The 16,606-nt window shown below is 34.4% G+C and overlaps 1 protein-coding gene across 1 annotated transcript in view; it reads right to left on the bottom strand.

The window, feature by feature from the left end:
* Window positions 1–16,606, bottom strand: part of LOC136293346 (sodium channel protein type 2 subunit alpha-like) — a 125,684-nt gene that overhangs the window by 19,045 nt on the left and 90,033 nt on the right. The window contains exons 13-22 of the mRNA XM_066190010.1: window positions 15,753–15,816; window positions 14,529–14,670; window positions 13,503–13,709; window positions 12,435–12,725; window positions 11,411–11,791; window positions 9,816–9,948; window positions 8,759–8,997; window positions 6,821–6,994; window positions 5,675–6,031; window positions 3,414–3,866 (exon numbers count right to left, since the gene is read on the bottom strand). Of these exons, the coding sequence (XP_066046107.1) occupies window positions 3,414–3,866; window positions 5,675–6,031; window positions 6,821–6,994; window positions 8,759–8,997; window positions 9,816–9,948; window positions 11,411–11,791; window positions 12,435–12,725; window positions 13,503–13,709; window positions 14,529–14,670; window positions 15,753–15,816 (2,441 nt within the window). The remainder of the gene's footprint in view (window positions 1–3,413; window positions 3,867–5,674; window positions 6,032–6,820; window positions 6,995–8,758; window positions 8,998–9,815; window positions 9,949–11,410; window positions 11,792–12,434; window positions 12,726–13,502; window positions 13,710–14,528; window positions 14,671–15,752; window positions 15,817–16,606) is intronic.

Genomic DNA, 16,606 nt, shown 5'->3' with positions numbered 1-16,606 from the left:
TTCATGACTAGAATATAACTAAATTATTACATCCATATTCAAAGGAACTACGCATATGTATAAAAAAAACATTTGATTGTCCCAGAAGCATATCTTTCATGCTATATTTTAGCTTCTCTTATATGGGAAAACCGAAATGTGAATTACAAAAACGTTGTGAACAAACACAAAACAATTTATATCAAAGATATAAACATTTTAGCATACAAATAACTGTATATATGTAATATTACAGAGGCATTGGTCAAATGAATGTGATCGGAAAATGTTCATAATTACATGACAGCTAAAAACATGGTACAACAGATGAACAGAAAACATCAAGTGAGGACAACCTTTCTATTATCATAAAATCATAGGTTGTTAACCTCTTTTAATCTTGAAAAGTGCTGATGCCTAATCATTCAGTTAACAATAATAAAACTTACAAAGCATGCAGGTTATGCCACAAAAATAGTACAGAAAATACCAAAGATGTAACAAGGAGAGAAGAACATGTTGGTGTTGCCCTGAGTCATGCTGTGATGTGAGTCATGGGACTCAAGAGTGGCTGAGCATGTTCCCACTACATTGCAACATATGGGGAAAAAGGTATTGTAGCTGAGTAGCATGCAGGCCAATCAATCTCAGAAGTGATCAAATATGTATGATTTGTTTAGGTAACCTGTGTGAAAATGCTGACACGTTGCTCTGCCTGGTTTAAAAGCACCAGTCTTGACTGATCCAGCTTGATTTTACTCCTGTGAGAAGAACGGTACGCAATGAAATTAAAATAGGGTACCCTTGAGGTTGTTTGAGTATGGGAAACAGAAGTGTGGATTCCTTTTTACTTAAAATATGTTTTCTAGATATGTCACACATTTGCAAAACATAACATTTTTAGGTGTCGATTAGTCCTTGAAGCATATCCAAATATATAATGGAAAAGGTAAGATCAGCAGAACACCTGTAGCTCATATATGTATACTGGACTTGGGCCTGAACATAAATAACACTCCACAAAGAAAAAACCAAACCACCACCAAAAATTCCTTCACCCTCAAATCCTCCTCCTCCAGAAAAAAAAAAGAAAAGAAAGGCCCAAACAAAAAAGACATACAGATACACCCACGGTACGTGTATTTCAGCTTTAGCTATCCTTTAAGTGGCATTACCTAAACATTTAAAATAACAAATATATTTCTCCTTGCATTTAATTTTCAAAGTTATTCCTGGTCTTCACTAGACACTAAGTAAGATACATCTAGGTCCTTTCTTTCAGAAAAAGCTGCAGGCAAAACAAAAAATAAATCATACCATGTTAAACACGGAAACTTATGCATAAGAAGTTTTTCCCAGCATATCTAAGTATTTAACCGAATGATTTTAAAAAAAATTTCAAATAGTTTAAGGTGCATTATGGATTGTAGTAGGCATAGCTATGAAAAACAAAACCTCATGCTTAGCAATAAACCTGAAAGTTCCTCAGTTTATCTTCTGGTATAAATCTGATCTCACTTCTTAGCAATGACTAGTCAAGGATTTATCAAATAATGTAGCTATGTAACAACTCCAACATCAACTGCTCCATTTGAAGGGGAAGTCTGAAAGAAAGAGCTGAAATAATCTACAAGATGAAAGACAACTGACTTTGAACAAGCGTACATGAAATCGGGGTGGGGGGTTGTATTAGTTGATGTATCTCCTGTGGTTGTCAATTCTCAGCCAGTTTTTCAAATCTGAGCAAGTCAAAATTGATACTAGGCAACAGTATCTTATAAACAGCTAGTGCTTATGTATCATCTTGAATATCAGAGATAAGAAGGCAGAGATTTTGTCACTCAATTCTGAAATATAAAATACTGAAGAATAGGTGTCTTCAACTGATGGCTAATTTCCAGGCAAGTGGTAGATTTAAATTACCTGGATTCGTTAAATGTTCCTTCCACAAAACCAAATTTTACTAAAACACTAAGAAATCCAGTGTTCTTCAGTCAGATTAATAATATGCAAAAGTTGTAGTATGCAGCAAACATTATAGCTTCATTACATAGAGCAGTTAATATTTTAAACAGGTTACTAATACTGTTAGCTTTGCTCTAAAGAAGCCTCCTAAGTAATGTACGGTATTCTCAACTGAGTGGTTAATGTAATATCTGCAGTAACACAATCTCCAAAAAGCAGATGGAACAAATCAAGGATCAGGAAACAAGCTGAAATACTGAAATAAAAAACAGAAGTGTAATACTGAACATTGTCTCCTGCAATAAAAGAAACACCTAAAGAGTACATTATTACATTAAATTATTAAATTATTATTAATAATTTAATAATTATTAAATTTAATTTCACTACACTTCGCTGGAAAGAACTTACTTTCTAAACTTTGGAAGTAATACTGGCAAATTAATTGCCAGTTCAAAACAAAACAGCTGAAAACCTAAAAAGCCCACAACCAATCGAAAATGTCTCAGACTCATTAAGTGAATTCCCAGAAACCAACCACACAACCCCCCCTGCCCCTCAGAAAACCCCAAAACAATCCAGACAAAGCAATCCAGACTGGAGCACAGCTGTCTGCACAAGCGACGAGACTCTATTTATGTCCTCACATCTTCAGGTGCCAGAGGTGGTGATACCAGACACAGTCTGCTCGAGCCACAGATTGCAATCGAAATTTTTAGTGTCTTTCAAAATCCTGCTGAAATCCATGATTTTGCTTTTTCCCTCAGACTGAAGCTGCTGACAAATGACTACAGTCCTAGAGCTGACCCAGTTTAAAATCAGGCAGTTGTCTTAGAAGTGACTGGTTTAAAACTCCCCAGAACAAGTAAGAAATTAGTATTTTTTTATTCAATAATTCTCTTTTTTTTCCTGAGTTTTTAGTTGATACATTCGCCTTGTAATACAAACATTGGTCCCTTGGCTTTCCCCCATCATTTTGATTTCAGAACGTGAAAACTTGTTACTGCTCTCATTAGCCTGAGTCAGGACCTCTGTCAAGTTTATCCAGTAAAAGTAATGCTGATTTTCCTTAAAGAGTATTAATAGTCTTTATTAATATCTTCATTACTTTTAAATTGCAGTTTACTTACATTTGTAGTTCACAGAAACATTAAAATTATAAAAAAACCCCCAGTCTTTTGACACTGTTTATTCTGTACAAATATACTAATTTCTCTATTTAACTAGCAATTTGGTAAAGTTTGCTTCTCGAACATCTTTATAAATGGGTTCACATAAATTTATACAGTTCTTCCAGGACTTCCTACTCTCTCGAACTCCACTTTCCCACTTCAGACTATTCACTCTCTGTACAGTCCAAGAATCTTGAGTTACAAATGCTTTGCATTTCTAAGCAGGTAGAATTACACTATGAAACAAGACAGTTAGTATAATTCGTTCATCCAAAATATAAAATACTTAAATTTTACCTCCTTGCTTTCATCCAAATCTGAGTCACTGCTAAACTCTTCTGTATTCAGATGTTCAAAATCAGACTCTCCAACAGCTATTGGTACTGTGACAGTAAGGCTTGGGTTGTTTATGAATGATGTATAATCACTGCCACCTATAACAGTGGCCATTCCATTTTCATTTTTGCCATAGTTCGTATCTATCCTTAGTTCAGTGACAGTACAGTTGGAAATGCAATGGTTTCTCTCATCACTCAACTGATCTGTTGCTGTTCTTTGATTTACAGCAGCTTGTTTTCCCAAACAAGACTTTCGGACACATTCACCTGCTCTTTTCTTCACATAATCTATTCCCTTCTGAATTCTTGCAACAGCAATCTGCAAGTTGTTCATTTCAGTATCATCTTCTGTAGCAGTAAGGTTGTCTGAACTGAATGAACTCAGCAGCAAGGCCAGAAAAAGATTCAATACCTAATTAAAAAAAAAAAAAAGGCAAAGACAACAGAGGTGATTTTTTTTTCATTCACATGCTTCTTCTCAACCATATTTTCATTTCCAGTATATGATTCTGAAAGTACACAGTAAAAAAAATGCAAATGCAATTAAAGCACAATACCTTCCCTATACCTCAACAAAGGGGATTTTGTGGCTTTACATTGCTAATGTTTGTAGAAGGTCAGAAATTAATGATTCTTTGGTACTGTCTGAACAGATTCAAGTTGTTTACTTTTCTGGAAAATTGCAGCATTTTGATCTGTGCAGAAAACACATTTTCTACAGGCTGGTCCAAACTCACACAAATATATTTTGTATGTGACATAAAAATGATGAAGGTACCCTGTCTTATAACTCCCAAGTCATCCTTTTCCCACAGCTAGACAAAACATAAAACATGTATCAGTTATAAAATCCCAGAGGTTACCAGGAACTCAAATGCCAAAGCAGCAGAGTACCAGCTTTAAAATCTTCAAATCAGCTCTTCTATCAGCTTGGAAGATAAGATAAAAAAATCCGTTGGGAGCACAGAAGGACAAAGGGATAAAACAGCCCTGAACATACTGGAGGGATGTCTGCTCATGTAAAAAGTCTTCCTAGAGCTATGGAATAAAATCAGAATATAGTAAACACTGTGGAAATATTCACATATATTCATTGCACAAAGTTCAATCTCCTTGTTTAGAAAACTACTTATGGAGTTTAATCAAATAACTTCACAGTTCTCTTCATTATAAGACAACAGATTTACAGAAAATTCTGAAGCAAGTGGCTGTGCAACTAGAAGCAGTGCTGACTTGGTTTAAAGATACTTACCTTATTCCTCTCAGAAATTTTATTCCTAAAGAATGCTTCCAGGGTGACTAATTTAAAATCTCTTTAAATTAGTTGTTTATTGGCAGTTGTTTAAAGCAGAGATGTAAAATAACTGAGGGAATGAGAAAAGCAGAGCAATAGGCAGAGCAATGAATGTCTTAAATACTGGCAAGTTAAAAAATATAAAGAACTTAAAAAGTGAAATTTATGCTCATATAAACTAGTGCCAATCTGATGCTTGACTCTGAAAAAGAAAAAAGCAGATACAATACAGGCCATGTCAGAAGTATCTGTAGAAACCACTTATGAAACAGGAAGCAAAAAAGTGAAGAAGCAAAACAAAACCTGAAGTAATTGAAACTGGGTTTTTTTCTGCGTAACAACTTCCTTCTAATTCAAGTTTCCTTACTCCATTTGTGCAAAATGTTGGCTGTAAAGCAAGCAAGTCTCAAAATGGCATACACTTCAGAGTCTTAAGAATGCAATAGCAATCATTTAGACAGGAGAGATCAGAAAAAGTTTTTAAAAAAGGCCTGACAACCTGCCTATATGTGACTGGAAGCAATGACTAAATTGGTTAGGGAGGAAAGGCCCTGCTATATCCTCTTCAGCAAATAGAAAACTTCCACCCTCGAAGTCCAATACTGGGAGTGCCTCTCCTCTTCTCTCCCTCTCTAAGTAACCAGGAGTAGTCCACAATACCCTGAACACCAGGTGCTGCATGGTGTCATCCACATCCTCTGAAATGCACTTTGGACCCTGAGGGGGATCATCCTCCAAGCTGAGGACTCTAGATAGGATCAGAAATCTAACAAACAGAAAACTCCATTTCAAACCCCACACTCATAACCAATCCGACATAATAAAATCATATTTAAAAATCACATTAATAATACTTTTATAATTAATTACTGGTTCTCTTACCTTTCATATTCTAAATTAATTGTAAAATTATTTCAGTTACATACCACTAGGTTTCCAATCACCATGACCATCATGAAGACTGTAAGGCACATGGCTTGGCCAGCAACCTCCATGCAGTCCCACATGGTTTCAATCCATTCTCCACACAGCACTCGGAATACAATCAGGAAAGAGTGGAAAAAGTCATACATGTGCCAGCGAGGAAGCACACAGTCACTTGCGATTTTGCAGACACATTCCTTGTAGTTTTTCCCAAACAGCTGCATCCCAACCACAGCAAAAATGAACACAATGATGGCCAGCACCAGGGTCAGATTCCCCAGGGCCCCCACGGAGTTGCCAATAATCTTAATCAGCATGTTTAGGGTTGGCCAAGATTTTGCCAATTTGAAAACTCGCAACTGGAAAAAAAAAATACACAAGCATTATTTGCAGTAGTTACAAAAATGTTATAGACATGACAGAGTATTACAAACTAGTGACTCTCAGCAATAGCAAAAATAAGAAACTTTAACATTATACCAACAACCATAACTTTCATGAGACCCACACTTTCAAAACATAATAAATATTAGACTTTGCCCTTTTTTTTCCTAAGGTTTTGTTTGTTTGTTCGTTTGCGGAGGCTGTTTAGCATATCTATTTTTTTCCACATGAAAGAAACAGAACAGTCGTTGTATTTGCACAGACAGTGGATTCTGAACACTTAATAAACCTTGGACATTAAACATAGAAACAAATTAAAATAAAAATATTTTTCTAATACAAAAAAGATTTTTTTTTCTTGCTAAGTGGAAATCTTCTTGAAATTTATTAAACCCATAAATTTTTTAATTCTTACATTTTAAAACACCTCTAGCCTTGCTTTTTCCAGATATGAAAGTCAACAAGACTACAAATGTTTTCTACTTCTCAATATACATTAAACAAATTGTACATTTCACTGAGCTTTATCCTCCCTGTTTAAACAATTACAATAAAATTACAGCTCTTTCCCTTGAAAGAATATTTGCTTCTGAACAATTAAATGGTACATAGTATTCAATGATAAATAATTTTTAAAACATACCTGCAGAGATATCCTGTGTCACTTACTAAAAAGTATACCTAATGCTAAAAGGTGTCTTATTTATATGAATAGTGTTGAAGTACAAACACAATTCATTATTTAATGCAGATATATTATTTACCAATCTGAATGATCGGAGAACGGATAATCCATCCACATTTGACAAAAAAAGCTCCACCAAACTAAGAGTAACTATAAAACTATCAAAAATATTCCAGCCAACTTGGAAATAATTGAAAGGATGCATGGCAATTATCTTGAGAACCATTTCTGCTGCAAAAATTCCAGTAAAAACCTGAAGAAAAAAAATTTATTGTTACTTTATGGATGAATACGAAGAAGTCGAACCAGCACATAAGGAACAACTGAAGAAGTAACATCCCTCTTAAAGCAGAATGTCACTAAGTAAAATTATCACAAGCTGAACCCCACAAAGAAGGTAAGTGGCAACATCAAAATGAGCTGTAGCATAAATACGTAATGTCAGTTAAAGCTAAGATACATTTAGTGTCTACTGAAGAATAAGTTATTCCTAACAGGCCTCCAGTTTGCCTCTTACATCTGCCATCCATCTAATTAAAGGAACTTTCCCCAGCAAGATAATACACTCGCTCTTGTCAGAATGGAAGCTGCTTTAACAAAGGTGTGTATGAAAACATGAACTGGTCATAAATTTGAGTCATGTACTATTGATGAAGTCTATATAATAACTCACAAGTAAGCTTTTCTTCTCTAACTGCAAAAAAAAAGTAACTGTGCCAAGGCTTGCATTTGAAGTAAAACTCCTTTCTGAATCTGAATGCCTCTGATATCTTCTGAAGCAGAAGGCAAAAAACACCTCTGAGATAAATTCACTGTATTTAGTGTAGATGTATGATCACCAGAATTTATAAAACTGCATAAATTACTATCTTTCATGAGAAAGATGAAAAAGAGTTCAAAAAAATCAGAACCATTTTACAGTCCTTAAAGTGCAGAGCTACAGAGTCCAAAAAGGAAGAAAGCAACTGCTGAAACTACACCAGTGTCATAGCGGCATATTGGCTGACTGGGAGCACACACAAATTCTTGGCATGAAGGAACACTTATACTCACACATACTAAATGACTCCATTACACAGGAAAGGTAGAAATGGGAATTTCCTGGGTAAAACACAGACACAATCATAGGACAGCCTCCTGAAACAGCTACCGATCCTCACCTATTTGTCTTCCCTATCTTTTCCTCCAGAACACCCTACATATATTTTAAACAGCAGCATGAGATGTTTATCTGGTGAAAACACTGAACTCTATCAGTATTGGCTAAAAATATCAGCATACGATTGAAATGTTGATACATTAACTCTGTACTTAAGTCTGAGTATGTTACCAACATGTATTAAAATTTCACATATTCTAAAAACCAAATTTTTTTATTATTTTTCTACATCAGAATCACCAGAAAAACCACTTAGAATAAGCATAGGTTAAGAAGTATAACATACCTGTATTATTGCTGTTATAAACCAAACAAAGCTACCCCACCAAATCCGACCCACAGATTGTGTCCACTAAGGAACAAAACCCAGCTGTATCAACAGATACTCTTAGAGTAAGTCACACATTCTCTGCCTTCCAAATTGTTATGGTCTAATCAAATAAATGGTCTCAAGGAAATACAAAATCAACACACAGAAATGGCGGTGAAAAATAATAATCCAAAATAGCATTCAGCTCTTTTTGTGTTATTAATGGTACCTACACTAAAAAGGATCTAATTTGGTTCCTACTTATTTTTGTAATACTGAACAAAAGCATGTCAGATTTCTTTCAGTTTCATGTAATTCAAACTCTGGCTTTTGGAAACTCTACTGAAGAAGTTGTAATACAGAAATCAAACTTGAAGATACAACCTCTCAAATACTTTTATATACAACATATTCCAAATGGTATGTTTAGTACAATTAAACCTTTAACATTTATTTTACAGGATGACAATAAAAACAATAAAAGCAATTCTATTCCAAAGAGAAACCAGGTTCCAACTGTATAAAATGTTATAGTTTGAAGGACTTACCAGATTTCCTATTTTAAGTACAGTCTCAAAATCTTCAGTCATTGGATAATGCTCCATGGCCATAAACAGTGTGTTTAAAACTATGCAAACAGTGACAGCCAGATCAACAAGTGGGTCCATTACAATGAACTCAACTAGACTCTTTACTTTTAACCAGGGCTCACAACAATCCCAAATTAAGAAAGTGTGGGCAAATTTATCCCAGCAAGGTGGACATTTTTGTCTGGATCCTTCAAGTTCTGGAGAAAAAGAAAAATTTATAATGAACAAGTTTTGGAGAAAGTGAAGAAAGATAATTTTTATCTGCTTTTTCAGGCTTTAATCTTTATACCTGGAGCCACTAAGAACACTTGGAGGAACAACCTCAGATTTCCAGGAACTTAAATTATTGTTTCTGACACAAAAGGGTTTAGAAGACTAAATGAAAAACTTCAAGTGTTCTGAAAAACTAATTTAAAAACTTGGCTCTTTTTAATGACATACGGTCTTGTGTAAAAAGCCATAAAAACTATGCTTAGGATTAGGGATCTTTTTCGAGTAAAACTTTACTTAAAAGTCCTCTTAAATGTCTAAGTACTTATTTTCAGGAAAAAAATAACATTAATTTTCGCCTGAATAGGGTTTTGAAAATTATTCAAGCTTTTTTCATGATTTTCACTAGTAGTCATTCCACTGTTCCATGGAATCCTTGTACAAATTTCCTTCTCCTTATTAACTAAAGCCTGGACTTCAATTTTCTCTAATATTTTTACGGTAGAGTTAGTCCAAAATGTATCACAAGGCTTTCTTCCAATGACTCCACTGCTAAGCATGAATAACTAGCATAAAACACATACACATTACCTATTCTAATTAGAATGAGTTTTTTACATCAGCCTGCTTCTTAGATTCTTTCCTTTCTTTTTTCACTGTGTACATGCATTTTTTCCCATTATTCAGTTTATGAATTTGCAATGGCAACATATTTTTTCTCTTTTTTATTTGCATGGTGATACAATACCTCAAGCAAGTCTAGGACTATATCGAGAAAATTCAAGTATCTACAGTTTTAACACACCTTCCATTTTATTTGTGATAACATCAGCTAAACTCATGGCCCTTTCCCTTAAATCAGGATCCTCCAGCAACTCCATTGGTATTTGATACGAACTTGTACGTCTGTTTTTTATTTCTATGTCTGTGGTAGTGCTCTATTAAAAAAAAAAAAAAAAAAAAAAGGTGTGTAAATTAAATTCAACTTTAGAAATTCTGTGATGCTTTTTAAATTACTATTTTCAATATATACTTTCTAATACTATTAATACTTATAAAACATTAAGAAAAACATTTGAATACTTAGTTCCCATATTTCCACTGCATTACACTCAACATTATTCCACTTTAGACACCAAGAAATTTTGGAGGGAACGACAGCCAAGAAAACAAAACAAGACCCGCAGAACTCGTGTAAAAAAATTCCCAGTTCGAGTTCCATATTTTCTCTACCAATATTTCCATTCTAAACTAGTTCATTCACAAGATACTTCAAATAAGTGATTAATGGTAGGAAGATTCTGCAGCAACAACTCTCATAAAAGTAAGTTTTAAAGATCAGTTTTGATCTCTATACCCATTCAAAACTAATTTAAATTACATTTTCTAAATTTATTGTTATCAACTCTGATTTATTTTATGAATTTCAACTGAAGAAATAGCATACGTCTGACTTAATTGATCCAAATAATGAATACTGTTTAATGTGATTTTATTTTAAAAATTGAAAGTTGTGTTACAACTATAGTATTGAGCGCACCTCAGTTCCGTAGATGTTTGGAATGCATAAGGATAGGTGGAATTTTTTTTAATACATTAAATAAATGCATGAAAATAAAAGTATAATGAACTACAAGAAGATTATAACTGCAAGGCATCTGGCTGATAACTGCAAGGAAGCTGGCTGATGTACTTTCAGGTACTGTGACCGATATAGATATTTCTGTCCAAGTAAAATAACGTTTTTAGGAAAAACATGCAGATGTCTCTGCTCCATTCCTGAAGCAGACTGAGGGAGAAGGAAAAACCAAGCAGAATTAAAATGTTTTGCTGGTTTGGGTTTTTTTAAAATTATACCCTGATCCTAGGCAGTGAGAAACTCTTTGAAACCCAGGAGGATAAAATGCTTTCAGAATTTTTAAAATGTCAACATAATCTTAAAGACTATGCTATATTTGCACAATACCAAATGTATGAACAAGAGAGAAAAGCAGAACGAGCACATTATTGACAGAGAATCAGAAAATACACTTAAAAGGAGGCTAAAACCATAAAGAAAAATGATTGAAATAATCTAATAATGTACAGGAAGCTTAAGAGTTGAACATCTTATTTTGGGCTCTAGAACAGATTTAGCAATGGAACATCTCTAATCTGACTCATTAAGCAGATGCATGCATATCCTTGCTTTGCAGGCATGTAAAACCTTACTACTTTGTTCTCTTTCATGCATCAGCCTCTCACTTCTCACTGAATCACTGCAAACCCATTTCATTACAGTAAGATCTGCAAAAGCATTCACAACTTCCGGTCCATTTCCAAAGCAATAATTTCATTGAAACATTGTCTATGCAACAAAGTAAAGGCCATGAAACCTGGAGTAATTTATAATTTTCTTACATTGCCATCAATCGTTGGTTTATCTATTATCACCTCTGGCAGAAGTTGTCCAGTAGGGGACAACAGACCTGAAGGTCCATCCACCAAGGAAACCACTCCATTGCAATCCACAGTGCTGTGCATCTTCCCATTCACTGGGAAGACTGTCAGCCTTCTGGATGACCTACTGGCCTGGCTAATGTTACTGCTGCGCCGTTCGCCGTGTCTGCGCGGCAAAAACAGAGAACCTCTTCTGCTCGAATTATCCTCAAATGTGCTGTGCTCATCGTCTGCAAAGTCATTTTCAGATCCTTTCTCTCTTCCGTAGTCTCTAAAACTGAAAAGACTTGTTCTGCTACTAGGCCTGGGAGAAAACAGGGAGCCATGAACACTCAGCAAAGACTGCAAAGGAAACAAAAAATGACAGTCTGAAGATTATAACCATACAAGATGCATGTCTGTGTATAAGAAAAAAAATAATAATTTATATTCCTCAGGACTTTGTCAGCGTTATCTTTAATACACTGCCTCAGGCTGATCTCAAAGATGCATTACAGATGAAAGTCAACTAAATGGGTAAATTTACAGTGTACCAAAACAATAACTGGAGAGAAAAAGAATAACACGTATAAGGCCATAGTAGTTTCAATCTCTGTTTTAAAGAGAAAACCCAAGATTTCCATAAACTCCAACAATCCACGCAGATCATGCATTATGTTAAAAGATATCAACACCTTTATTCTTCTAAATTCATGTTATTCTTAAATTTTCCTTTTATGAATTAAGAAGGCATTTCTATTTCAGATGAACTAGGAAATTGCAGTGCTGCTGTGCATGTTAAGGTATCAAATAATAAAATGAGAGAGAAAAAAACACTTCTTTTTAAGGTACACTTTGGAAAATAACACCAACAGTAAGTTGGTATTTAAGAGAATGCTACACTATTTTTCCTTTGTTGCCTTACATTGCAAATTTGCAGTGAAGTTTGTTGGATATGACAGTAATCTCATAAATTCCAAAAATGGCAATTGCATTACTCACACACCTGGTGGGGTGACGTTAATGGCTTCCCATAAGATAGTCTGTTTCCATCAAAAGAAAAACGGAAACCTTTCCTTTTGATACTGCCATCTGATTCAGATTTTGGAAGCTTTTCATCCTTCATGTCATCCTCTTCTCCAGAGAGCTCTCTCTGCCTTCGTTTCTTCCTTCTATTTCTCCTTTCTTTGGCACTTTTTGAGCTAAGCTTCGATGCATCTGAAGAACTATCTGAGGGTGCAGCATTCCCACTTTCACAGCTGTACTCAGTCATCTCTATTGCAGCTGCTGCTATTGCCTGCCACAGCAATTATTTAACAAGATGCTTTATAAATCACACCATTATTAAAGAAGGATATAGCCCTTGTTCCTAAGATTTGTATCAAATTACTTCTAGTAAACAGATGAGTTGGATTTGTGCAAAACTACAAATGAAATTCTGCAACATGAATGGAATCTGAATGGAGTTCTACTTCGCATCCATATCATGGAGTCAGCCCACATCTTCTACAGCCACAAAGTTTATTAGAAAATATTTGAAAATAAATAAATTTATTAATTAGAGTGAATGCAACCGCAAACAAAAGAGCTACACAGAGTCACACTTCAGTCTGTATCAATTCAGTAAACTAATACTAACTTTATACTTAAGTAGCTTTCTTAAGCTGCTTCCAGTCTTTGAGACACTGAAGCATCAAAGGTAGCAAAAATGAATCAGAAATTTATAGATGAAAATACTGTGCACTCTAATCAAGGCTTGAAATTATTTCTAAGATTAGAATTTGGAAAATCATCATGACAGTTTACTAAATACTACCCCAAGAGAAGAGAGATTTATTTAAAACTATTATTCTGATTCGGAGACTACTCTTTGTTCTCAGTTCAGAAATTCATTAACATTTTAGATATTACATATTTAAAAAGCAAGTAAGAAGCATAGAAAAAACAGTCTAAAGTATTTGTGAGGTATGTTAAAGAATGGGGTTTTTTAACATGTGAATTTAATTGTTGGTTTTCTTTTAACAAATAGCATGCAAAGAAACACACGAAGGCCCAGACTCTTGTTAGAAAATACCTGAGCTTCTTCTTGCTGCTTCCGCAGTTGTTCAAGCTTCAGCTTAAAGTCTGCCTCCCTCTGCTCTGCTTCAACAATAGTTGCCTGATTTTGTTCTTCATAGGCCATGGCAACCACAGCCAAAATCAAGTTAATCAAATAGAAGGAACCCAGAAAAATCACCACAACAAAAAATATCATGTATGATTTGCCAACAGCTCGTAGTGTCTATAGGAGGAGAAGAGAAATCAACCAGCTGGCGAAGAAATGCATCAGTTCTGCAGTGCGTAAGCATTAATGACTGTGAAAAGTGCAAAACTAATACTTAGTTGGTTTTCCTTCTGTAGTAAAATCATACAAGTTTTCTGTATTACAAAGTAATCAAAAAAAAAGGAGCATTCTTGTACATGAAAAGCATGCCTAAGGATCATGCTGCTTTGCAACAAACCTCTTTAATGCCTAATAATCTTGAAAAGTATGTGGGATTAGTTATTAATGTAAGTCACATATCACAGGTTGGAGGCTTACCATGTATTAGCATGCTCTCCCTTTGAAATAACCAAATGAATTAAAAATGGCACAACTGATTAGATAATTAGAAGATAGTATTTATTATAATTAAAATGTTCACACACACCATATAATGAAAAGCTGATGTAGAAAACTTAACTTATATCAAGTCATGAATTCTAAGTTACAAAAACAGGATTAAAAATACTGAAGTTAAGGTTCAGGTTTTACTGTCATTTTTTTTTTTACAATATAAACTCAACATTGACATGTTTGAAAATAGCACGAGACACAAAATGAAAAATACACTGTAAAATTAAATTAAGGATCAAAAAACCCCCTCATGTGCCTCTTCAGAAATCATGTGAGATTCTGTATGAAGTGTCCATGTCTGCTTAGTTTTGTAACTGAATTTGCTTTCTTTGATAAATTTAATAGCTGACAATAGCAATGGTATGTAATACAAATAAGAATGACCTTTCCATGACTGAGTTGGGACCAGTAACATACTAACCACAATTTTTAATATATACTCACCAACTGATAAAGATTTTCCCAATAGTCCTGTGTCATCAGTCGAAACAGTGACAAGAAGGCCCAACTGAATGTGTCAAAGCTAGTATATCCATAGTTGGGGTTTTTGCCAGCTTTCACACAGACAAACTCTTCTGGACATTTACTAGGAGAGGGAAAAAAAAAAAAAGAGGCAAAACAATCCATACTCAAATTTCATACATTTCTTTTTTTAATTTATTTTTTCTTGAGCTTCATCTGTGGAGGGTGCTGCTATTTATGGCTTAAAACAATTCAAAAATTAGTGAGGAAATTAAAAGTCTGTTCTTTAAAGAATAATCCAGAAGGAACAAAAACGTAATGACAATATTTCCTTCTACCTCCCTCCACAATTTTAAACAAAATAAAGTTTATTATCAACAGTTTGATATTACCTCTGCAGATATCTCCTAAGTGAAAACAATATATGTACTTAACACAGAGATTTCAGTAAGTGGATACTTCCATTCAGGAGAAAGACAGCCACCATACATATTTTCTGCTGAACTTTGTCTGTCAGTGAGGTTGACTACCAGATTTCTTGGCCTCTTCACATGTGTGAGCCTAATTAAGAAATTCTACCAATTTGTCAAGAGCAATGAACCAGCACGGGGATACTTTTATCTCATGAAACTTTTCAAACTGGTTTTGAGAGTAGGTGATGCAACCTTGTTATCAAGTGTAAGCACACCGTTTCAATTAGGACATTTCTTTTCATGTATGGATGTCTATCTGATGTGCATTTATACACATACACAAAATTATCTCATAGTTACATATCTAAGTTAAATGCTTACAAAAATAGTTTGAGTATGTATATTTTAAAGCTATTACCAACCAAAACCAAGGGATGGACTGATAATTCATAAGCACATAGAATTATGTGATTTTGTTACAAAAAACTGTCAAAGAAAGAGAGCAAGACACTGCCATGCCATGCAGCAGCCAGACAGAGGAAGCCTAAAGATGTCTTCCCAAAATCTGGTCATAAGTGGAATTTTCTAGTTACATATGAGTTTTTAAAACAAATTTCCAGCAAAGTATTTTGTCACTTACATTTTTACTCATTCAAGTGTCTAGCTACTAGGAACCATGACCATGTTATTATTGACTGTGATGTTAGGTAACTAAATTACCTTTTTAAAGTTTAGATTGATGTTTTTTACATGTTGTTTAGACAGATAGTATGTCATTTTCAGTATACCTTACCCTGCATCTGAGCTATTGCCACAAAGCAGAAAATCATTTGCTCCTTCTAGGCGATAGAAATGACCTAAAAAAAAAAAAAAAAAAAAAAAAGAAAAAAAAAAAGTAACATGTTTATAAATCAAAGGAATCTTGTTTGGGTTTATTTTGGTGAGGATGAACCTATGTTCAAGTCATCTTGTTTTGAATGTTCATAATCTCCCATTAATGTTTTCCCAACAGTGGGTTCAAACACTGGCAGAATCATAGAATGTCTTGCTTTGGAAGTGACCTCAAAGATCATCTGCTTCCAAAACTCCTGCCATGGGCAGGAATGCCACTAGTAGATTGGGGCCCCATGCAACCTCCAGGGATGGGGCCTCCGCAACCACTCTGGGCAACAAAATAAAAACACATTGCAAAAATAAAATCCTAGAACAACAATTAGTACATAAATTGCATATTCTTTTCTTGAGTCATTGCACACTGAATAACCTTCCAAAATAGACAAGAGATAGAAAATATAAAACTTAAAACTCCTCTTATTCAGTAAGTAGATTGTAATCAAACATAGCCTATCTCCTGTAAAATGGAACATTTATAATGGCTTTCTGGCAGTTTTGAAGTCAGAGCAACATTAACTTGCAAATCCTGTGACTATTTCACATCCTGGGAAAATATGAAGGCAGCATTTAAAAAGAAGACAGGTTTTCCAATTATAATGTTTTAACAGCTGCAGTACTATAAACAACTTCACAGAATTGTTCTTATAAGTTGGTAGCCGTCAGAAAAAGAGAAACATACATTGTTATTAATGATTAACAATTGTGCTGTCCTTGAAATAAAAGAAAAAAAAAAGAAAAAAATAATACAGTTAG

The sequence above is a fragment of the Chamaea fasciata genome, unplaced genomic scaffold (assembly GCF_029207755.1).
Source record: "Chamaea fasciata isolate MVZ Bird 193981 ecotype frontalis unplaced genomic scaffold, bChaFas1.0.hap1 SCAF_8, whole genome shotgun sequence".
Taxonomy (NCBI): domain Eukaryota; kingdom Metazoa; phylum Chordata; class Aves; order Passeriformes; family Sylviidae; genus Chamaea; species Chamaea fasciata.
This window is presented reverse-complemented; position numbering and strand designations above follow the sequence as displayed.